The sequence below is a fragment of the Macrotis lagotis genome, chromosome 5 (assembly GCF_037893015.1).
Source record: "Macrotis lagotis isolate mMagLag1 chromosome 5, bilby.v1.9.chrom.fasta, whole genome shotgun sequence".
Classification (NCBI taxonomy): domain Eukaryota; kingdom Metazoa; phylum Chordata; class Mammalia; order Peramelemorphia; family Peramelidae; genus Macrotis; species Macrotis lagotis.
Window position 1 is genome coordinate 166,081,005 of NC_133662.1, and position 26,266 is coordinate 166,107,270.

At 33.2% G+C, this 26,266-nt stretch overlaps 1 protein-coding gene across 1 annotated transcript in view; it reads left to right on the plus strand.

Moving 5' to 3' along the window:
* Positions 1-24,529, plus strand: part of CCDC170 (coiled-coil domain containing 170) — a 93,527-nt gene extending 68,998 nt beyond the window's left edge. Inside the window, exons 8-9 of the mRNA XM_074190056.1 lie at positions 11,731-11,967; positions 22,307-24,529. Coding sequence (XP_074046157.1) covers positions 11,731-11,967; positions 22,307-22,507 — 438 coding nt within the window. The 3' untranslated portion in view covers positions 22,508-24,529. The remainder of the gene's footprint in view (positions 1-11,730; positions 11,968-22,306) is intronic.
* Positions 24,530-26,266: the final 1,737 nt, after the last annotated feature.

Sequence of the window (26,266 nt, forward strand, 5' to 3'; positions counted from 1 at the left end):
GCAGGTATACTATTTCCTATCCTCACCATTGTTAATTAGTTCTATTAGGTGAAATAGTGTTTCAGAGGACTGATAGTTCAACAGGAATAGAGTTGAGGGAAGTGATATACTATGTCTCCAGGTAGGGAATATCTCTAGTGGAGGGTCAGATGGGAGCTAGGACTGAATTGACCTGATGTCACATTATTGACCTAATGATGATGTGGTATGACGACACTTAGAGGGATTCTATTATAAAAATTGAATATTTCTCTTATGAGATAATGTGTAAATGTTATGTTTATAATAAGTATATTTAAAAATCTGAAGGGAATTGGAAATTCATTATATTCAAGGTTCTTACATTATAAAGGAAAAAGAAACAAAAACATACTTGGACATAACCAAAATATTTAAAATATCATATGCATTTGTGCCACTATGTTTGATATATATATTATAGTATTCCTATAAGGCATTACAGCAGAAATATATATCATTCAATTGAATAAAACATTAAGTGTTCATTGTGTTAAGAACTAGGAATATTAATTAAAAACAAGAAAGATAATCCTTGTCTCCAAGAAGCTGACATTATAATGTGGAAAGACTAAACATAAATGGGAGCTGGAAAGGGGTTGGAGTTGGAATTACATATATAATTTCTGATGTCAAGGAAGTGTTTGTGGTATAGGCTTGGAAGTAAGCAAGAGGAGGTCAAATCTAGACTCAAAGAGCCTAGGGTGGGTCTTTGGGCAGATTCCATTTTTCAGGTGGAGAAGGAGCGAAGAAGATGGCTCCAGTAGAGCTGAGTGCAGTACGCATGTTGGAGATATTCTGAAAGTTTTATTTGTCTGTAACACACAATATGCATGGTTATTAGGAGACCAGTTTTCAGTAACTCTGAGAACCCTAGTGTATCTATGAACCTGGGAATTTCATCAAATTTAAAAATATCTTTGACTAAAAAAAACCAAAATAAAATTAATTAAACAACTACATCCTTCCAACAAATAAACAAATACAAAACAATTCCCAAGGATCCAGAAAGGTTAAAGACAACCCAGAAAAGTTTTAAGACATGAAAATTATGCCTGCTACATTGTGATTGGTTGTTAAGTCCTTTGGAAGGAAAAAAATTGCTTTGATTTAGATAGCATTGTTTTTAACAGGTGGTCTGGTAGAGGATTATTCAAATAACTGTCAAAATTGCTATAAAAGTATAGGTATTAGATGTTTTGAGTGTGTGTGTGTGTGTGTGTGTGTGTGTGTATGTGTGTGTGTGTGTGAGCATGTGCATGCATGCACATGTGGTAACACTTTGACACTGTGGTTTGTGCACATTGATTTTACAGTCCAAATGTAGTGGTTCTAAATTCTTATCATTGATGAAAATGTATTGTTATAGAATTCCTGACAAATCAGTTACCTTTTTTCCCCTTCCATTTTTTTTTATCCTTTCAGTTCAATCCAAGTTCTTATTTTGTGAAAGAATATATTAGTAAAGCTAGCTATTTGCTGTTTTTATCTCCTAGTTGGTAGAGCAGGTTATGGGGAACTGGGAGAAACAAGAATAAATATCGACACAGACATTTAAAAATATCTCTTTGTCTTCTTTCATACTGGCAAATTTCAAATAAAAGATGATCAAAATCAATGTTTTTACTGCTACTCCTCAGTCTTACTCAGTAGCTGCTATTTCAGAATCAATAGCTTATTGGAATAAAAGAGGTTAGAGCTATTCCATCTTTTATTTGGTGGTCTTCTCTATGGTTGGGGTATTTACTACTTTCTTCTCCATTACTACTTGCATATAGTATTTTTTCATTTCAGTTGTGTTTGACTCTTTGTGAATCCATTTAGGGTTTTCCTGGTAGAGATACTGGAGTGACTTGTCATTACCTTCTCTAGTTCATCAAAGGAATCTGAGGTAAATAGCATTAAGTGACTTGCCCAAGATCACATAACTACTAAGTGTCAATTATCTGAGACTGGATTTGAACTCTTTTTTTTTGATATCTATAGATATATATTTTTTTGGTTTATCAATTTGATTAAGTAAGTTAATAATTTTCCTAACATTTCCTAGCAAGGAAAAAAACCTAATGAATTTTCCTTTCATCTCTGGCATAAATCCAATTTGGTGATGAATAATTTTTGGTTGTATTATTGTAGTCTCTTTGCTAATATTTCATTTAAAATTCTATACTAATATTTTTAGTAATATTGAGAAACAGATCTTTATTTTTATTTCCCCCTATGCTTTGGGGAGCACAACCGTGCCAGCCTGATAAAAGTAATTTTCATAAAAGTGATATTTCCCCACTCTATATTTAAGAAGAATTTATATAATGCAAGCATAAATCATGCTTAAGGAGAAATGGAGGAATATTTGTAAATAGAGTAAGCTCCTAGTTTTAGAATATAGGAATGTATGAAATCAAAGGTATAAGCATAGTCTTGACAAAGAAAAGAGATACTTCTTTTTTTTTGGCAACTGTTACAAGGGAAAAAAATTGGGGTTGATTTTCAGGGTTTTTGAGGTTTAGAATTTGGGGAGAAAAGGACATTTATAAAGGGGAGTGCCAAAGTTTTTTAAAAATTTTAACAAATATAATATCCCACTTTAATATTGTGTTGACTAAATTAAAAATCCCACCACTTCCTCAAAAACTTACTCTTTGCTTTATGGTACAATGCTGATCTGGACTCTTGAATATTATACCAATAGTGCATATGCTCTGATAGGTTATTTCATTTGCAAAGTCTTTAAGCATGATTATGGCAATAAACTAAGTTGGCTTTGAGGAGTATAAACTAAGTACACAGAGACAACTTGGTGATGAATACTTTGGAATGGCAAGTCCCTTTTCTGCCAGTATTTCTGGTGCCTGTGCCACTATTTCTTGCTCATCTTATCTTTTTCCATTTTTGTCCTTTTCAATTTTTAAAAAAGTACCAAATTATTTTTGATAATTACTACTTGATAATATAGTTTAAGACCCAGTAATGGTAGGTCCTTTTCTTTCTACATTCTTCATTATTTCCCTTAATATTCCTGACCTTTTGTTCTACCATATGAATTGTGCTATTATTTTAACTAATTCTATAAAGTATTTTCTTGGAAATTTGATGATTTTACTGCTGTCTGCATATCAATTTAGGTAATAAAGTAATTTCTATTATTTTGGCATGGTCTAGCCATGAATGTGTAATATCTTTCCAATTATTTAGTTCTTTTTTCTCTAAATATTGTTTTGTGGTTTTGTAGCATTTATATTTAAATTTTATGTGACTTGGCAAGTTAACTCCTAGATTTTATGTAGTTTATAGTTATATATATATATATATATATATATATATATATATATATATATATATATATATGTATATATATATATATATATATATAGGTTTTTTGCAAGGCAAATGGGGTTAAGTGGCTTGCCCAAGGCCACACATCTAGGTAATTATTAAGTGTCTGAGACCAGATTTGAACCCAGGTACTCCTGACTCCAAGGCTGGTGCTTTATCCACTACGCCACCTAGCTGCCCCCAGTTTATATTTATATTAAATGGAATTTCTCTTTGATTTTTGTCTAGGCTTTTTGTTAGTATGTAGAAATGTTAGTGCTTTTTGTGGAAGTAGTTTGTGTTCTACTACTTTACTGAAATTATTGTCTTAATTATTTTCATTAATTCTCTAAGGTTTTCTAGTTTTCTAAGTGAATTTTCATCTTTTCTACAAAAAGGGAAATATTTGCCTCCTTTTGGCCAATGCAAATTGCCTCATTTCTTTTCTCCCTCTCTTCCTTCCTTCCTTCCTTCCTTCCTTCCTTCCTTCCTTCCTTCCTTCCTTCCTTCCTTCCTTCTGTCTTTTCCTCCTTCCTTTCCTTTTTGCTCTAGCTACTATTTCTTGGACAAGAAATTTAAATATTAAATTAATTTAAATATTAAATAATAGCAGGAACTGCATTAGTCTTACTTCTTATTGCACCCTGATTTTAGTGGAAACGATTCTAGTTTTCTACATTAATGATAACATTAACTCCTGGTTTTGGAAAAATGCTTTTTTTTTTTACATTGAGAAAAAAATCCTTTCATTCAATGTTTTTTAGGGATATTTAACATAAATGAATGTTTATACCTACATGTCACAGTTATGAGATTTCCTTTACCAGTAGTCAGTGTCATATAACTACAATGGAAAAGGCAGATAGAGGGTATAAACCAGGGTGGGATTTTGGCAAAGATAAAAAGACAACAGATTACCTTCTTAAACCTTTTCAGACTGCACCAGACTTCCTCTACCACACCCTAGTTTTTCATCCTGAAGTTTTATTCTAGCCCTGGAATTCAAACTTTGAAAGTACTCTCTGATATGGCAAACCACTCTAGTATCTTTGTCAAGAAAGCCCCAAATGCTCTCACAAAAAAGTTCAATATGAATGAAACAAATGAACAATAAAATGTTGTATTATGGCAGAATTACCTGTACCTATAAGCATATGCAGACTAATTGGAAAATAATCTCAGAGAAAGACTGGGGGAAGGGGGGAAATTGGGAAAGGCCTCCTAAAGAAGATTAGCTTGAGTTGATTCTCAAAGGAAGCAAGAGATCACTGAGAGGCAGAAATGAGGGAGCAGAATATTCTATGTGTGAATTTCATGTGGGGGTGAGGGGGACAGTCAGCACAAAGGTGCAGGAATTAGTATGTTCTATGTAAGGAACAACAAATAGTAAAATGAGGCTGGATTATAGAATACATGGAAAAGAGTAAATTATAAGAAGATTAGAAAGGTAGCAAACAACCAGGTCATAAAAGAGCTTTAAATGCCTTAAAATGATTATTTGGTTCTGGTGATAATGGGGAGTCACTGGTACTCATTGACTAGAGGGGTGACCTGGTTAGAGTAATGCTTTTGGAATATTTCCTTGGAACTTAAGTGGAAGATGGATTGAAATGGGGAGAGACTTTTTATTATAAGCAAGGACTAACAGTGTGATTCATTACCCTATTCACACATTTCATTTAGTAGTTCTAAGCAGACTGTCATCAAAAAAATTTTCAAGACTGAGTAAAATTTCCACAAGATGTTTGAGTGATTATGGCTATGCATGGTGTTCATTTATCATCTTAGGAGAGCAAGATAAATACCAAATACAGTATAAGAACAACCAAGAAAGAAAAAGAATGGGAAGGATGGAGAGAAATGGGGAGGAAAGAAGAGAGAAAGGGAGTGAAGGAGAGAGAGAGATAGAGAGACAGAGACAGGGAGGGAGGGAGGGGGCAGGAGGGAGAGGAATAAGGAAGAACTAACCAGAAAATTCCCACTAAAAAAAATTAAAAATCTAAATTAATGAGTAAGACAAAAAGGGACTTATCATTCTCATAAATGCCCCATCCCTGCTGGAAGCCTTCCTGATACTGTCAACTACTAGAGATGTCCTCTCTAAATTATCTAAATCTCTTCAATAGAGTTGTGAACAAGCACTTATTAAATACCTTGTGTGTCCCAGGAACTGCAATAAACTAGTTACAGTGAGAGGCAAGAAGAAAAATAAACTCTCAAGCAGCTCATAGTCTATCAGAAAAACAATATCTATGCATTTCAATTTTTGAAAAAAACTGTGCTTTTTAGTTTTTTTAAGTTGGATTCACAGTTCATTGATCTTTACCATCTTTTGTTGATGAAACTAGTTAGAGATTTATCCCCATACTTGGAGAAATTTAGCTTTGTCTCATAAGCTTTTTTTGGATGGGAAAAATTTTTATTGTTTCTCTCATTTATTCTTTTATCCATTAATTATTAGAATTTTAATTAATTATAATTCATTTCCTCAAAGACATTTATTAAAATTTTTATTGCATTGTAGTTAATAAAGTACATTTTTATTATTTCTTTTTTCTGTATTCATGTGTGAATTTTTTCCCTGAAATTAAGATGTTCAATTTTTGTATAGGTGCTATATACCTTTGAGTAATACTTCTTTCTATTCCCATTCAACAATTGCCATATATAACTTTTTTTAAAATTCTAAGCATGTCTTTAGAGTTTTTAATTTTTTTAAGTTAGATTTATCTATGTCTGAAAGGAGTACCTTTGATTCTTCTACTATTAAAGTGTTACTGTGACTTTTCTCTTGCAATATAGATAACTTTTTCTTTAAATACTTGTAAATACATGCCATTCAATGTATGTATGTGTGCTTGCACATGCACATATACATGTGTGTGTTTAAACTACTCTATGTATAATGCAAGTATAATATAGTTTTCTTATTCATTTCTTTTAATCAGGTTTATTTATTACTGTTACATTGTATGAGATCATAATTACTATCCTCTAGTAAGTTTTAGTTTAGATCCTCATTTTTTTCATCTTTGTAAATTTATTTGCTTGAAGCGTATTTATCAACAACATTATTTTTAGTTCATTCTGCTACCCTCTAGTTTTGAAAAATTAAATCTCATTTACATTCACAGTATGGTTAGTTGTGTATTTATGTTCATTGAATTCTTATGCAATTTTCCCTCTCTTTGTCACCTGCCTCACTGCTTTAAATTACAAAGTGTGCAAAGGGAATATTTCTAACAAAGGCATTATTGGTTCCAAGGGTATAATTATTTTTAAACCTTTATTTCATACTAGAGGATTATACTAGAGAAAGATTCAAGTTTGCAATTTTTACCTGTTAGGACTGAAAATACTTGTTTTGCCACAATCCTACAAGCACCATTTCATTATTTATATTTTTGTCAATTTGATGGATATGAGGTAAAATTTTACATTGCTGTGATCAATACCAAATTTTCTTTATAAAAGTTATTAGATAATATTCCATATTTCTCTGTATTAATCATTTGCCATAGGGTTTATTTTGTTTTTATAAAATTTGGAATGATTCTGTGGCTGGTAGTAGCATTGATAGTGTGATGGACTTTGAGTTGAGATCTGAGTTTAAATCTGGCCTCAGACACTGTGATTTTGATTAAGTCACTTAATTTTGGTTGCCTCAACTTAAAATAAAGATAACAGCACTAGTCATTCATTGTTGTTGTGAGGATCAAATGGAATCAAAGACAATAATATTTGTAAAAGGCCTAATTATCATGATCATGATCTTCATCATCATCATCATCATCATTATTATTATTATTATTACTATTGTTGTTGTTGTTGTAAAATTATCTGGCCCAAAAATTTGTTTAGGAGAGTATATTTGTGTGTGTATATAATTATTTGATGACTTTTATTCCTCTTCTAAGATTGATATATTTAAATTATTCAGAAACAAAATTTTCCAACTTGTTAGAATATAGTTGTAACACTCCTTAATAATGTTCTTAATTTCTTTTCTCTTTAATGTAATCTTTTTTTTTCCCATTTGTGACTTTTGTTGCTTTTTAATTTTCCCTTTCTTTTTTAAAATAAAATTTGTTAATGGTCTATCAGTTTTATTAGCTTTTCAAAGAGCCAGCTCCTGGACTTTTTGCCAATTCAATTGTCCAACTTTATTTTCTTGTATATTTATTTTGGTTCCTAGGTTAATAATCTCTTTCTCTCTCTTCTAAACTTTCTTTTGAATTCCTGATTTGTTCCATCATGGAATTTTAGAGTTGGAAGGGACTTCAACATTATCCAACAAGTCCAACTCAGATTAAAAATTTCATTCCTATCATATTCCCAACAACTGGCCATCTATCCTCTACTTGAAAGCTTTTCCTTTTTTTATTCTCATCTTAATTCACTTATTTTTCTTTTTTTTTTATTACTATAGCTACCAAGGAATTTAAATTTACTTACAAAAACTGCTTTGGCTATAACCCAGAGATGTGGCTATGTGGCACTATTTTTGTTATTGTTTTAAAATAATCTATCATTTAAGAAACTTTTATTATACATGTAATTTTATAATTTTGTTGATATTATTTAATTATGTTTATTACATTATGATCTGAAAAATAGAATATAAATAATTTCTAAACTTTTCAATTTATGTAGTGTTTCACTTTTTTCCTTAAAAAATTTTAATTTATGAAATAAATCAAGCAATCAAATCAATCTACTTTTCTATGGAAACACAGAAAAGTAGAATTTTAAAAAATGAAGCTGAAATTGCAAATCTGTTATGTATAAACTTGCTATTCCTTTTAAATTTATATAAAATAAAGTTATTATATACATTTGTTTTTCCCCTTTTTCTTTCCCCCTGCCCAGAGATGGTTACCATTCAATACAAATATGTACATATGTGTAAAATAATTCTATATATACTTCTATTTATCTATTCTTTCTCTGGATGTAGACAGTGTGTCCCTTTATAAGTCCTTTGTAGTTAATTTGGGTATTTATAACAATCAAAATGATTCTCAATTATTTATTTATTTTAGATTTTTTCAAGGCAGTGGGGTTAAGTGGCTTGCCCAAGGTCACACAGCTAGGTAATTATTAAGTATCTGAGGTCAGATTTGAACTCAGCTACTCCTGACTCCAAGGCTGGCACCACCTAGCTGCCCCTCAAAGTTATTTTTAAAACAAAATTGCTCTTACTATATGCAGTATTCTTTAGGCCCTATCACATGATAAATTTTTGTGGGCATTCCACATATACTTGAAAAGACTGATTTTTCTACTTCTATTTAGTTCTCTGCATACAATAAATGATTTCAATATATTAAATAGTCCAATAAGTTATTTCTTTATTATGAATATTTTTGTTTGTTCTGTCACATTTTGAGGTGTTAAGATTCTTTATTAATATTACATTTTAAAAATATTTTTCTCATACAGAATAGTCTTTTTTTTGTTTGTTTTTGTGAGATAATGGGGTTAAGCGATTTATCCAACGTCACACAGTTAGTAAGTCTGAGGTCAAATTTGAACTCAGGTCCTCCTGACTCCAGGGCCAGTTGTTTTTTTGTTTTGAGCTACCCCTAGCTAATAATTTAAAATTTTAACTGTCAAATTATTTTGTACATGAAAATTGAGAGTTTTGTGTATTTTTTATATATTTTCACCATTATGTAATATCTTTTTTTCTTTCAGTCTTTTCTAAGTTGACTTCCTCTTTATCAGGTATCATTACTGCTACTTTTTTTTTGGAATTTGCAATCTTTTTTTAGATTAGCCTCTTAATTTTAATCTAGCTTCAGTTTTTTTTAATAACACATAAGTAACTTAGTGCTGGGTTTTATAATTCAATCCATTCTATAATTTTTTAATAGAAGAATTTGTGCCATTTGTGTATGTTAAAAGTGATAAATTTGATGTGCCTTTTGTCATTTTCTTCTTGGCATGATTTAGAAGAGTGCAGTCTATCTTAATTTCATTATTTCAACTATTATTTTCTAAGACTAGCAAATAAAACAAATTATATTTGTGGGTTTTAAAAATTATTAAAATATATACTTCAGGTTGGATAAATTTTTAGATCTTTGATGGCAGAATGAATTTCCTTTACTTCTCTATACTACCTTTTATCTCTTAGGAAGTCCTTTAAAGAGATAATTCTTCAAGGCTATTCTTTCAATGGTTTCTCTCCTAGATACTTTTGACATTCTAGTCATATAATGAATGCATTCCAGACCTAGTGATGTTCTTTCCATGCCTCGGGCACCAGGAACTCTCCAAAAATCTAGCTTCTCAGGATTTCACAATGATGTTAGTGACTTAGGTTGTAATCCCAGAATACTGACTTGGAGAAGAAATCTGAGTATCCTTCCAAGACTGTTTTTTATTGGCTCTTAAGATAAAGCATAGAATCCTGACATTTAAAATTCTGAACAACTTGATTGCTTTAAAGTCTTATTTCATGTGATTTCATTTCACATACATCCTCTCCGATACTTCGGTTCTTCTAGCTGTACCTCGTACATGTCATCTTAGGATTTACCCCTCTCTCTTTTTGTAGGTGGTTCTCCATTTCTGGAATACCTTTCTTCTTCACCTCTGCATCTTAATGTAACCAGTTTCTTCAAGGTTCAGACTTGGTGCCACCTTTTCCACAAGGACCAATATCTATACTTTTTAGTGCTCTTCCCTAAGGTAGCAAAGTGGATAAAGCGCTGGACTTGGAGACCCTAATTCAAATCTGACCTCAGATACTTAATGTGATCCTTGGCAAATCACTTAATTTCTATTTGCCTTAGTTTCCTCAGCTGTAAAACGAGGATAATATTTATACCTGCCTTGTAGGGTTGTTGTGGGGATCAAATGACATGACCATAAAGAATTGGACACAGTTCACTTTATATGAATATTAACTATTATTGAAATCACTTTGCAAATTTTTTTAATTATTAATTTTGTATATATTGTAATCTTCCTAGAAGATTATAAACTCCACAAGAGGCAGGGTCAGTTTTGACTTTGTATTCTCAGTTTCTCTTATACTGAAGTCACAGAGCCCTAGTCTTAGAGAGTATAAAAAGTATATACCTCAAAATTCCTTGATGGAATGGCTCAAAACTGAAAATGCTCTCAAGAGCCACTATCAGGTACAATTAGAGAATGTATTCTCTTGTTTTTTATTATTAGTTTTTGAGTCCTGGAGCAATGGATTCAGGGAAAATTATTGACCAGTGGTTAAATCTCAAAGAGCATGAAAAATATAAAACCCCATTATATTCCAAAGGCACAATGCACAATACATTATCTCATCATCCAACTTGAATTAGCTTTTGATATATTCCTGCTTCAACTTCTTGCTGAAAGGAATTGATGTTGGCAGAGAGCATGAGACATTTTATAATACGTTCAAGGGAAGTAAAACGTATAATTGTACTTGTTGAGGCACTTATCCCTCTTTATTTCATATTTGGTTTTAGCCTTAAGGCTGAGACGTGTAATGAGTCACCTGTACCATTTTGTTCATCGGTATAGATTATTTTTTAATATGCCTAGCAGAGTTTGTCCCCTGGGAAAAATAACAATAACAACAATATGGTATACATCGTCCTTAATTCCATAGCTATCTAGGAAGTTTACAGATGAAGAAGTTGAAGTATAGTGATTTTTATTGACATGTAAAATTTTATAGGAAGATATTGGCAGAATTTCCACTTCTTTACTCAAACTCTGAACCAAATTGTCTCCTATCTTATCTCATTGACTCTATATTCAATAGTACTCTAACATGCCTTTTTTTGCCCTCAGTCATTTAAAATTTTTTCCAATTACATGAAATGATAATTTTCAGCATTCATTTTTTTTGTAAGATTCTGAATTCTATATTTTTCTTTCTTCCTTCCTTCCTTCCCTCCTGTGCTTGACATTGAGTAGTCTGATATAGCTTGTATATTAAAATTATGTTAAATATATTTACATATTAGTTATTTTATAAGAGAAGAATCAGAGTAAAAAGGAAAAACTATGAGAATAAAAAAATTAAAAAGTGAAAAGTATGCTTTGGTCTGCCTTCAGACTCCATAGTTCTTCCTCTGAATGTGGATGGTATTTTTTATCATAAGTCTTTTAGAATTAACTTTGATCGTTATGCTGCTAAGAAGAACCGAGTTTAACATGCTTTTAAAATGAGATACAGCTTTACTTAAACAAGGCTGTTTACTAGGCATACTTTGCAAACTATGTATTAAAAAAGTTTGGGAATTATATTCTTGTTTCTGGTTATTATTATATGTTTTGTTCTCTTAAAACATTTTACTAAGTGCTCTGATGAGTCCTGCTTTGGATTGTTTATGCAGTTTAAATGGCCTATTTCCCTGACTCAAATCTTTGATTTTGTAGATTAAAACCTTGGAACAGACCAAAACCATAGAAAACCTAAACAAATCCAGGGGCAAACTGGAAAAGATGAAGGAGAAGGTGGAGAAACAGTTGATATCTATTAAATCAGAACTGGATATAACTGAACATGAAGCAAAGGAGAATAAAGAGAGGGCTAGAAACATGCTAGATATTGTTACCAGTGAAATGAAGACACTGAAAACTACATTGGAAGAAACAACTAAAAGAGAGAAGCAGGTATGTATTATTTTTGACTATGTGATCCACAGAGAATACTTCCTAGAAAGCAAAGGTTTTATAATATTAAGTAGCTCTCTACTCTGCCCCATTTAGTCATATTTTTCATTTTCTGTTCCTTTTTTGGCATTAAACTTTGTACTTTGCTAAGGGTTTTCAACAAATTTTTAAGGGAAAATGTTCTCTAGTACTAACCCTATGATGTAGGACCTATAACTCCTAATTGGAACTTGAAGGTCACAGGTGCTTTTGGAAAGGTAATGAAACCCTATATAAGCTAAGTAAAGCCTTTCACCAATCTTAAATAATTGTCTACAACTATCTCCACCATTTACATCATTCTTGAGATTATTTAGGGTTTTAAAAAGTCATCCAGTACCCCAGAATGAAGAAGGGAGACTTATCTTTCTCAAGGATCTATGGAAATGAACTGACCACAAAAATTCAAACAGTGGCACAGAAAATCGATGGAAGACCAAGCACATATGTAAACCATAAAAAAGTACTCATTCACTTGTTAGTTGTAAGTAGGAGAGTTTATCTGGCAGCTACATCAGAAGGTCAGTCTCATAAAGAAACATGTACCGGGCAGCCTGACCCCCATTGTCTTTGGCTTTCATTTCTCTGTCTTTCTAGAACTCTAAAGGGCATAGACTGGACACTGAGACAAGCGCTTTTTTTCCTTTCTATTAGCTTACTCTGCTCATACTTATGTGTCAACATGGAATGCTATTCTTTAAATGTTTGGTGGAATTCACTTATCTCTCTCTGGTCCTGGAAGGTTTTTGTGGGGGAGATAGTTTGGGATAATGATTTGTTCAATTTCTTTTTCTGATATTGAGCACTTAGATTCTCAGCTCTGAGGGGAAAGGAAACAACAGAAGTAGAACTTTGTATTAAAAAAAGAAGAATCTGAAAGATTTTTTTTCTTCCATGAGATTAAGTACTAAGGGAGAGTCTATATTTCTAGAACTTTAAGCTCAGCATTTGAGAACAAGTTATGAGGAGGATAAAGTTAAACACAAATGGATGTGTGCAATGTTCACCAGACTGTTCACAATTGAGAGGAGGGAGGTAAAAAGGGAGGGTGGAAGGAAATTATGTAACATAAATATGTATATGCATGTGGATGAATGTTGAAAAACTTTCATAACATGTAATTGAAAAAATAGAATAAAATATCAATTGAGAAAAAAAAGCTAATAGGAAGGATGAAATTATAGGTAGGAATTTTCCTTGGTTAATAAATCAGTCTGTTGGATAAAATTTACCCCAGAAAATTCTGATTGTATTGTAGAGTGGAAATAACCTTGGACTTTGAATGAATATGTCTGAAATTCAATTCTTGGACCTTCTTGCTACTGTGACTCTCCATTGTTAAATGTCTTTGTCTCTTTGTACCTCAGTTATTCCACCTGTAAAATGAGTAGATTAGATAGGATGACCCTTAATTTTCCTTAGAAATTTAGGCATAATTGGCATAGTGCTGTGTCCCTATGTCCTTCCAACTTATTCCCTTGTGCCTTGTTTTGTACAAGAGCAGGCCCTCATAGACCGAGTAGATGGTAGCATATGTGGTATAAATGTTCATGTTTTTAAAATGCTTTCCCTTCTGGATTACTATGGTGCCTTAACTTCTCATATCAATTATTATTTTGATATTGGAAAAAATTGATCATAAAGGACAGGAGAACTATCATATTTTATCCTAACATTACAGTACCAGATGTGATTCTTAGAGAAGAGGGAATGGTATGGAAAAAAAACAAAGATAAGAAAATCAGCTTGTCAAAATCAAATATATGCAGAGGAAGTGTAACAAATTTGAGGTCACTGAGAATCTGAATTTCAGTGTATTTAAATGAGGGAAAGAAATCAGAATTCTGAGAAAAAAAATCTTATTTTTTTAACCAAAAAAAGACAATCCAATAGAATAGCAGTAATTGAAAATCCTTTTGCTTATTTTTCCTTCATATATAAAACTTTCATTAGAAAAATATATTTAAGACATTTAAGACAGTTTAAGTGATATTTAATAGAAAGAAGCAGAATTTTATAAGTGATATTGTACAACAGATACAACTTTCCTAATCATATGAGTAACTGAAACATGTGGAAAATACAAAATCCCATTGTGCTTATTGTTTGGTTATTTAAAAAAAAACCCTATTGTAGAGCAAAAACACTACTTTAAAGACTTTCCCCAAGATATTTCCCAAGCATGTGTCAAAATTAAATTTTATTTCTGAAAGAAATAACAGAAAATAGCTTTGTTCTGATTTTTAATGTAATCAAAATAAAAAATGAGGAAACCTATATTTGCCTATATTTGAAGAAATTTATATATGCCAAAGAATGGAGAAATTCTAAGAAAATCCAAGTTTAAGAGGGATTTCTTATAGTTATTGAGTTTCTCCAGAAACTACTGCTGTGGGGTAACATTGTGATGATTAAATTAAGGCCAGGAAGACTGCAGAGTCAACTGAGTTCCACACATCTGAAAATCTAACTTAATTATCTCACAGGACAAACAGTGGATGAAGATTGTCTATAACATAGCATTGGATTTTATGTTTTATGAAAAATTTGATTAATATATTGAACACTAAGCCTCCAGGGGACCATCACTAGTTATCTCTTTCCAGGTTGATAGTTTTCCATTAATCATTTTTCTCCTATGTTAGATGATGAGATAGTTCATATCTTTTCAGCTTGTCTACAAGATATTATGAAAAATTTTATCAAATGTTTTGGTGAAATCTAAGTATACTATACCTATGTAATTTTCATAAATAAAAAATGGAAATGAATTAAGTCTGGCATGTGCTGCTATTGATAAAAGCATATTGGCTCTTATCACTGTTTTCTTTCTTAACACTCAGTAACCATCCATTCATTAATACCTTCTATTAAGAATCAAAATTGGGTTCATCTGCTTATGCTTTGAAGTTATTTTGATTTTCTCCATTTTGAATATAAGGTCAACATTTTCAAACTTTCAGCAACCATATTAATCGATTCTTTCAATATCCTTAGATATAATTTATCTAGACGTTTTGACTAAGACAACTAGGTATTGTCTTACATATATCTCTTTGAGTTTTAATGCCTTGTTAATTATTTTTACTATTCTCCAATTCTAATATTATTTACTTTTGTATAGAAAAATACAAGTGGGAGTAAAGTAAATAAAGTAGTTCAGCCTTCTTTCCATTGTTTATTATACTAATTTTATCTACTTCAGTAATATTCTTATCACTTTTCTAATCTTCATCTTAAAGTTCAAACATAGATATAAAAGTCCCCTTTCTTATTTTTAGCATTCTTCAATAACCTCAAATCATTTTGAATCTTATTTTTCTTTGACATGATTCTTACAGTGTCATGCAGTGATTTTTATTTATCCTTAGCTACTATATTCTGTGTGTATCTTAAAAATATTCTAAATTGGTTGCCATATCCCATATATATATATATATATATATATATATATATATATATATATATATATATATATATTCCAATTGACAAAACCCTCTATAGACAACAACAACCTCTTTTATTCCTCATAAGACTTCATTGTATCATCAAATATACAACTTTATACTTTCTATATATATATATTCAAAAGAGAATTTTGAAGCCTAAATGGGAGAAGGTTTCATGTGAAAAGCATTTGAATATGTGTGAGATGGAGCTGAGAAATAGGCAAGTGTGGTTCTTTAGGAGCAAGCAATGGTGACCCATTGCCTTTGGTCAATTGAGAGGGAGTTGAGTTCAGATCCCCTAATCCAGAGTGGTGTAGACAGGCTTCCCCTCCCTTCTGCCCAGGTGGCCAGTGCAGTAACACAACTGATCCAGAGAAGCCAGCAGGAGCTCAGAGAGGTTTTTTTTTCTTTGTGAAGAGCAGGGATGTGCTGGAATGGGTTTGTTGAGAGAGGAGTCCATACCTTAAAAAGTATCCTGGTTTGTAGTCCAGTGAATTTGAGCCCTGGGGGAAGTATAGTTGCAGAGCTGAGTAGCATTGACCTTTGAATGACAGGTTAGTTACTGTTGAAAGCTTGTCACCAAATTGTTTCATACTGATGAGTAGTCTATCATAAGCCAGATTAGTTTGATCTTACCGTTGAAAGACTTCAACCAAAAATGACTGTACTTATGATTAAACCATCGGAAAAATAGATTAGTTTTACTGTAATGTTGCAAATTTGCACCAAAAATACCATTTGGTTGCTCTTCCCAGTGTTACTTGGGAGGGTCCACATCTAAATGGCCAAGGTCTACCACTCTATCCAGACCTTCACCTATATTATTAGATCACAGGGTGTAGAAGTTCTGGAAAAGGCATTGAGAATGATATCTTTGTCCAACATTCCTCTAACTTTAATCAACATAATGTGCATATCCTGCCATCATTCTTTTTTTTTTGTGTTTTTTTTTTTTTTTTTTGCAAGGCAGTGGGGTTAAGTGGCTTGCCCAATGCCACACAGCTAGGTAATTATTAAGTGTCTGAGGCCGGATTTGAACTCAGGTACTCCTGACTCCAGAGCTGGTGCTCTATCCACTGTGCCACCTAGCTGCCCCACCATCATTCTTTTGATGTTATGGTCTTTGATTATGAAGAACAACAATCAGTTAACCAATTGTACTATGAATACAGCCTAAGACTGCATTGTGTTTGGATCATGACTTGTTGGGGATATGCCATTTTTGTAGTTACCTGAGCTGATCCTAAGACAAAAGATACAGATTTTTATAGTATCTATCTTGGAAACCTTATGTTTCTTACTTATGTTACATTTATATAGCTTTTGGGAACCCAGTGTAATCTCCATGCCATAATGAGACATTGGCATAGGATTTTTCCCTACATTATCTAGTATTTCATATGGAGTTTTCACTACTCTAAAACCCTTAAGTTGCTTTTTTTTTTCACATGAGCTGTATTTTCTCCAACTGTACTCTAACAGCTGAATTTTGAATTCATGTGTAGAACTCTATAGTTTTTCCAATTAAATTTCATCTTGTTAGTGTTGCCATTCTTTCTCCTTGGTGGTGTCAATCCTTCTGCTTTTATCCTTCAGTTTTTCCTGTCTCCTATGAATTTTCCCATGTAATCATTCCTTCCTTCAGTTTTAAATTTCTCCTTATTCTTGTACAACTTCTTATCACCTATTATTTAGTCCATAATCATGCCCAGATCACTCCATCCTTAAAAAAAAAATAACCTTTTGTTGATCATCTCATTAAGCTACCAGGATATATCTTTCCTCCCTTTCACAAATTCTTAGAAAAAACTTTCTTGCCTTATAATCACTTTTCAATTTCCTATAGTCTGACTTTTGACTTCACCATTCATTTAAAAGTGCAAGTTACTAATATTCTTTAATGCCAAATCTTAGGATTTTAACTCAGAACTCATCCTTCTTAAATACTCTAGCATTTTTACATTGTTTTCAACTCTCTCCTCCTAGCTATTCTCTCTTCCATGGATTTTTGTGAATTTTCTCTCCCCTGCTTCTCCTATTTATCCATCTACTTCTGAATCATTCTGAATCTGAACCATTCCCTTTGCCCAAGTATACCTGAGGATTCTGTCCTGGCCTCTCTACTCTTATCACTCAACACTCATTTCCTTTGTGATATCATCAGTTCTCATTGTTCAACTATAATTTCTATGTATATGACTCTTTAGACCCAACTTGAATTGCTATCTTGAAAGCTAGTCTTGTATCACCAATTCCCTATTCCATCTGGACATCTCTTAGGCAAGACAAGCAAATAACCACAAGAGAACTCCTTATCTTTCCTTCCAAATTCTCCCAATTTCTCAATGATCCTGTTGCTGTTGAGAGCACCACCACCATTCTAGTTACTCAAATTTCAAAAACATTTTTACATACAATATACATGCATGCATTCATGCATATATATGGACATAGAATTTGTCCATTATTAAACTAAATACATAAATAGCTCTAGACAACCATTTTTTTTCCTCTCAGAAGATGGTATAAGTTGAGTAGTGAGTTGGGAAGAGGGGAGGGTTTGCAACTGCAGCTACATCTGGCTCACAGTAACTTTTGGGTAAGCTTAGGATGTCCTCCAACTTGACTTTGGCAATGCTGCTTAAAAAGAGACAGAGCAAGAGACTGGTGACTAACAGCTATGTATGTGGTGGGAGTAAGTAGAGGGCTAATCTGCAGATTTTGTAGGTGGGGAAAGTTGGGGAGCTGGAGTTGGTGGACAAAAGCAGGAGAGAATATGGAGGTTCTCAGGAAATAGGGCAAAGATGGGTGTTTGCTCTGGAGGATACTTTTTCCCTGTCTACAGAGGAAAGTTTTTCTCATATCCCTTTGTTTTCATGGCTCTTGGGATGAGAGAGCCATCTTGTTTTCTTTCTCAGAGGTTGCCTAAGTCATGGGAGTCTTTGGTCATTCCTTCTTAGAAGTTTGTGTGAGAAGATAATGGGTGAGGCACCTAGAAGAAGCATAAGCATTCGAAGGATCATAGGTCAGGCAGTTTTATTATTCACAGACATGCAAGCCTTTTGTTCCTCTGCCCTTCACTCCTAGAAGCAAACATGGGCAGTGATGTGGTTGGTCATAATATGAGATTGAACCCCAAACAATAGGGCAGAATGCTGGGTCTATTGCATAATTATAATTATTATAATATCTGATTATAATTATGGAGCTAATTCTCAGGGGCCCCTGAGGGGTGAGGCTTAAAAACAATCAATAGGAGACCTGAAGTTCAACTTTCCTTTCCTTTATGATCACAAGCACATTGTGAGTGGGAAACTTTGCTAAATTTTCAAACATGATTAGATGAAGATTGCCAAACTGATTATAACAAAGAAAGCCCAATATTCCTTGTCTAAATGAAGTTGACTAAACTACCTATTGGGTACATAGAAATTTTCTGATACATAAACTAGTCAATTGATGGTCAAACATGGAATCACTTCTGTTTACTAAGACTTAACAATTAATCCACCTTCATAGTTTACCTTAATTTTAATTTTAATTTTTTTAGGTTTTTATTTATTTTTTGCAAGGCAAATGGGGTTAAGTGGCTTGCCCAAGGCCACACAGTTAGGTAATTATTAAGTGTTTGAGGTCTGATTTGAATTCAGGTACTCCTGACTCCAGAGCCGGTGCTATATCTACTGTGTCACCTAGCTGCCCCTACCTTAATTTTTAAATTAAAATATTGATTAACTGTTAAGTTGTGTATATGAGTGCTTTGGATAGAGGGTTCAGAGGATAAATTGGAAAAGATCCAGATGGAAAAGAGATTTAAGACTGTATTATCTTTCAGAGTATGATTTCTGGAGGAGGCCTCATATTTAAAGGGGAAAAGTTATCAACTTATTTGAACAACTTCCAAGAGCAGAAAGAATGAATCCCTTAGGGTTTCTTTGAGCATCAAAATTAGCTAATAATAGTGTGGGAGTAGTAATTGTATAAGCTATTTCTCTTTGCCACATGACTAGTTTAAAAAGAAACCAGAAAGGAAGGATTGATGATGATCTGCCAAGAACACCATTGAAATGTTCAGCCTGTCTCTCTAGGATTATGTCCCTATCACTAATCAATATGACTCCTTCAGCACAGAGAAGTTAAGTTGCTCACATATATCCTTCAGGGCATCATACACATATACATTATATACATATACAACATGCACATGCAACATACATACAATATTGCTATTCATAACATGCATACACAATACACATATACTTATGTGTGAAAGTACACATAAACTTAATTTACATATATGCATATGTATTTATATTTTTATATAATATATTTATATATTTTAATTTTATATATTTATATTTACATAGATTGTTACATAGTGTTTGTATATAAACCCCAGAAGGTAACATTTTTAGAAGGCATTAGCAGCTGGGGGAAACAGGTAGATCACAACTGGTTTCATGTTGAAGGCATAATTCGAGCTTAGATTTGTTTGAAACAAGGGATTTTGTGAAGAAGAGGGGAGTTATGAGCAGCCACTATAAAGGCTCAGAAATGAATTATGGAATATTACATATGAAGAATAGCAAGAAGATCACTTTGATTGGATTGGAGAATATGTGGAAGGAAATAATACATAATTATTAATCTAGAAAGATAGGTTGGAAGAATTTACACATGAGAGATCGATAGAGTTATGAGTTTATTGTGGGGAGTACTCTGTGATTCAACCTGTGCTTTATAAAAATATCATTTTGTCAACTAAGTGGAATTTGAACTGGAGATGGAAGAGAAGTGAAATAGAAAGTCATATTAGGAGACTAGTCTAAAGGTTCAGATGAGAGGTGATTTGGACTTGAATGAGGGTAGTGTTAACAGAAAGAAGGGACAGTTACAAGAGTTGTGACAGAAGAATCAACAAGACTTGGAAGCTTCTGATGATGTCTTTGGTTGCTAGTGACCTACTCCTGAAAACCTGGAAATATTGGGAAGTATGGATGTTGAAGGAGTACTAGCACCTCATCATGAAGGCTTGCTGAGCAGCATATGCAGTAGCCTCACCTCCGTGAGCTAGCTTGGCAGACATGCTAAGCGAGGTTGAGGTTCACCAATAGGTTTCAAACCCATTAGTTTCTAGTTCAAACTTCTGAAGCCCAGTGGAATGGTTAGATGAGAACAATTTGTTCCAATAGGTGACTGAAGGTGCTGTGGAGGTGAAGGCTGAAGGTGGCTGAGGCAGGTGCTGTGGAACACTTAGAGCTTGATCAGACATCTGCTGCCTTCTGGGCCATCTCCAGTCATCCTAACTTTTGTCTTGCCCCCGGACTTAAGTGACTTAGGAAAAGAGAGTGAGTCTGATAACTGTGCAACTCTGTCTCATCCAAATCCAATTCATGTATGAGTCAAGATATTACTTGTGGTGTCATTCATTTTCTTCATAAATGAAGGGCAAACAGCATCTCCTGGATGCCACTTTCTATTTACTTTAAGTGTATTTTAACGTTTTATTTTCTTGCTTCACATTGTTTTCCCTATCAGAATCAAGTCATCAAATATTTGTTAAACACTGTATATCTATATCTATATCTAATCTAGATCTAGATGTATATCAGTCACTATTTTTGTCGTTGTATTTCAAGATCCACAACAGCTATTGAATAAATAAATATTGACAAAACTCTGAGGTATGTGATAGAGACCTTTGAGTTGATATCAATCCATTATTCTTCAGTTTTTGAAGTAGACTAGTAATCTTCTTAAAAAAAGAAAATGAGATTAGTTTATCATGACTTGTGCTTAATGAGACTGTTGCCTTGGAGTAATCACCTCTGGATTTGAAACTGTTTGCTTCCTATGAAACCTTTGGAAAAATCACTTCCTCACAACGCAACTTCCTCACCTGTAAAATGAGGACATGGCACTAGATGTTGTCTAAGGTTTCTTCTAGCCATGACTACTTCCCTTGCCAAATGCTTAGATATTTTCCCTTTAATTTTCTTTTCTAGAATTTTGCTATGTATTAGAACATAATAATATTATTTAGTTTCTCTAACAAGACCTTAAATATCAATATGACATAGTCAATAGAAAGCTAGTGTCAGAGTTACGTAGATATGGTTCACATTTTACCTTGGTTCATGCTTGCTATGTGACCTATCATTTAACAATTTGGTGTTTCAGACAACTAAGACAGTAAAGTTCCAACCTACTTTGATAAAAGGCATATCCTCCCTGGCACTTCCCCAAGAATCCTCCCTCCCACCCACGCCTCATACCTTCATGTAAAGACCTTGATGTAATGCAAAAAAAAAAAAAAAAATCTGAGGTTCAGCATGTCTACCTGGAGAGGAACCTGAGCAGGCACTGGGACTAAGTCAAAGACCTGACAAGTAGGAGGTGAGGGAAAATACCAGTGAAAAAAAGCTAATAAAATAACTTTAAAACACTAACTCTGATCACTGCAGTGATAAACTATCAGAGGATCAATAATGAAATATAGTGCCCACCTCCTGCCGGAGAGGTGATGGATTTATAGTGCAAAAAGAGACACTTTTTTTTTTGTTTTGCTTGACTATACATCTTTGTTTTTCATTTGGAGTTGTGCTGTGATAGTTGTGAGGAAAATCAGGCTAGTGATTAGTTTGCTAAAAAAATAAAGTAGGAAAAAAGGAAAAGGGGGTAGAGGTGTTTTAAGAATAAATTTTTTCTTCAAGTTTTTAAAAGATGAATTTGTTCAGTGAATTTATTTTGTTCATTTTGCAAAATCCTTGAACAGATCTTATTATTCTCTTTGACTTTATAGTGGTTTTCTTTTACCTCTAATGATATTTTGATTCTTTTTGTTATTTCAGCTGGTGGACTTCAGGGAGGTAGTATCCCGGATGTTGGGTCTCAATATCACCAGCCTTGCTGTTCCTGACTATGAAATCATCAAATGTCTTGAAAGACTCATCCATTCTCATCAGCATCACTTTGTTCCCTGTGCCTGCCTTAAAGACATGACTATTGGACAAGATAAGTCCCCACAGGACCACTTAAAACTTTTACACTGACCTTTGCCTTACTTGAGGGAAGTGACTGAGGAATGAGGGAGGTAATGCCGAGAGAGAATTTTTCACTTTCCTGTTTGTTTGAGTAGATGAATCAGTGTCTGGATCCCAAGTCCTTGAAAGATCTTAGACTAAATCATGAAACTGAGTGGCCTAGCTTAAAATTTTAATTATGGAAGCAACCTACTATTATTATTTCTGGTGCCATCACTTGTGGATATAACCAATGGAGGCAAATCTCTTTCATCCATGTAACACGATTTAAATTGTGAATTTCTTCCACTAATGCTGATTAGTTTTTTTGTTTGTTTATTTTAGCAAGGTAATGTGGTTGAGTGGCTTGCCCAAGGCCACACAGCTAGGTAATTATTAAGTGTCTGAGGCAGGATTGAACTCAGGTACTCCTGACTCTAGGGCCAGTGCTCTATCCACTGCGCCACCTAGCCACTCCTAATGCTGATTAGTTTTAAGGAAGGCATGTTCTCAAATCTCAAATCTTTTCTATAAGAAAAAGGATGAGATGCAACTATTCATTTCTTTTTTAGGTTGAATCTCTTATTAATAAGTGCTTTTGCTTGGGAATGAATGAATGCAAAGCATTTTATTAAGCTCTTATAGTGTATCAGACACTATGCAAAGGAAAAGACTCGGTATAAGTTCATAGCTGATATTTTTAAGTATCATTTTTGATTTCTTTACAAAGCACCAAGTCACTCACTTAAAAAACTGATTTTCTCCCTTTCCTCTCCCTCCTTCCTTTAATACAAAAACTTAATAGTTTTTATTACTCTCCATCTTTTTTTTTTTTATCATTTCTTGTCTTCTCACTGCATGCATATTTTTGAGGGAATCAGATTTTTAACATCTCTCTCTCTCTCTTTTTTTTTTGCAAGGCAAACGGGGTTAAGTGGTTTGCCCAAGGCCACACAGCTAGGTCATTATTAAGTGTCTGAGACCGGATTTGAATCCAGGTACTCCTGACTCCAAGGTCAGTGCTTTATCCACTATGCCACCTAGCTGCCCCAATTTTTAACATCTCTAAGAAAAATGTACTGAAATTTTCTTTTAGCATAATATTAAATCTACTTATAAAAATAAGTTTCTCCTAGCTTCATTTGATGCTTTGATGAAACATTAAGGGTCCCTGAGGGAGAAATAGGAGGTGGTATGTGTCAGGCAAGCCAAACCATTACCACCTCTTCTCTGACTAGAGAGAAACAGTGCAGAGCTCTGAATCAAATAGCAACACTCCATGCCTTATACTGCTGACCTTTCTTATGGGAGTAATCACTTTTTTCAATATCAACCCACCAAAGGCTTACCAAATAGCTTTAATCAGAATTTTAATCAGCTGTCATCACCTGGCAGGTAAGCCCAAGAGCTGTGAAAGTGATAGCACTCTCCCTCCCTTTTTGCAAGCCGAGCAATGATGGTGAAGATGCAGCTTGGTAACTGCTTCTGTGAATGCTGCAATCATAGTTAATGATGACCTCAGGAGAAAAGTTTTTTAACTATCTAATTCTTCAGTTCTGTGAAATGGGTCAACATCTGAAAGTGATAAGATTTTTTGCAGTGGAAAAGACATTAAAAGGAATACGTTACCTTCAGTTTTGCTTATTTCTTTAAGAAGCTTGGGATTTTTCCATTTGACTTGTAGCTGAAATATATCCTATTTGTTGTCTCCTTAATTAGGATGTGAGCTCTTTCCAGAGCAGGGACTTATTTATTTTCTATTTGTATTACCAATTCCTAAATGCACAGATTTGATTGGGGGGGGTAAGGGAAGGAGATTTAGCAACTTCAGCCCACTCTTCTCCCATATGCCAGCTGTAACCTCTGGAAGCCTCTTCACATCCCCCCCTCCACCCCGAGCAATTTTTAGCTCTTTCAAAAGCTGTGTATCTGGAGGAGATGTGGATGCCAAAGGAGCCCAGGAAACAACTCAAATTAGACTCTGGAATGGAATGCAATAGCTCTTTGTTTGAAAACACATTGTTCTTTACTCTCTTCCCTCCCCCCCCCCCCCCCCCCCCCCTTCCTCCAGTCTCAATCTTTAACACAGGGCATAATTAGGTGCTTAGCAAATATTTGCTAAATGAATGATCTTTTTTTCTTTTTTAAAACAATATCCTCTCAGTTTGAATTTTCTGTCTACTTTTTAAATTTTGTCAAATAAATTGGCTTGATTTTTCTTAGTTATTTTCTAAATATAACTTTAGCATGTTCTCAGTTAATATTATTTTCATTTAAAAATATAATTTGGATCAATGTACAACATGGAAACAATGTAAAGACTGACAAATTGCTTTCTGTGGGGGTGGGGTAGGGAAGTGAGACTGGGGAAAATTGTAAAACTCAAAATAAATAAAATCTTTAATCATTTAAAAATACAAATTATCCCAGATTTTTTTCTTTTCTATTTACCGATTTAAGTTAACACTATATGATCAAGTTCATATAAGAGATTGAAAATGACAAAGTATGTACTACATGAAGTAGACGTTTAGAATATTTCTATTATGTTTCAACATATTTACATATATAGACATGTTATATAGTATATTTATATGTCATATAAACATATATAAATATAAAATAAGAAAATATTCAGATTTTCTAGTAGAAAAGGAATGTCAGATAAAATGATTATTATCTACTATACTTGTTTCCTCTGACATATTTCTCTATCCCATACAACACATACACACACATTTCCCCATGTATAACCTCATAGAAATATTATTTGATTTATAATTTTGAAAATGTTTTATTAGAAATGTTTAATAAAACTTCTTTTATATGTGGAAATTTTCTGGTTTGACAATTGAATGAATGCCACAGAGTGTAAGTCTATAATTAATTTACACTTTTAATAAGAAAGTGATTATATTTCATAATAAAGTCCATGTATCTTTCATATTGCTTAATAAAATACATTGGATTGATTCAATGTTCTGAATAATGTTCTTTTTTAAAAAATTGTACTCATTGTTCAATAAATTTGTCTTGACAAGACTTGCTATCATCAATTGAGCCTAATTTCTGAGAAATTGTATTTAACCAGAGAGCCTTTGAGATATGCTTTGAACAATTTCCCTCCCCTTTCTCTGAATTTCAAGTTTTTCTGAATATACTTGCCTTAGATTAAGTAATAAGTGTTTGAAGGACATGTGATAACGACTGTAACTCTATTAAGGAATTAGATTTCTTTTAGGTGTCCAATGTCTGGCCCAACTAAAAGTAATCTCTTTCTCTTCATAGTTCTCATATGAGACCCTTTCTTTTGTACTTGCCTCATTTCCTTTAGACTCATTATTTGTTTGCATGTCCTTTCCTCCTTTCCTGACCTTCCAGCATTAGATTATAAGCCCCTTGAGAGTAGGCATAGCTATACATTTCATTCTGTACACAATAAGTGCTTAATAGTTCTTTGTTGAATATGATTTTTTTTTAACTCCTACATATTGTAGTGTTAGAGAAGCTGTATGGATTGGCTCATTATCACTTTCAGAAATATAATTTTTGGTCAAAAACATCTACTACTACGGAACACACATACACACACACACACACACATATTATATATAGTTCTTTCTTGTTGGGAAACAATAAGAACCTTAAGACACTAAGATGTATTGTTTCTTTTTGAATGTATCAGAATTTTCAACTGCTTCCAGAATTGAATGGATTTCTAGCACATAATGATAAGATGCAGATTCATCTTATTGACTTAGTGGGGGGCTTATAAAATTACATGCCAAT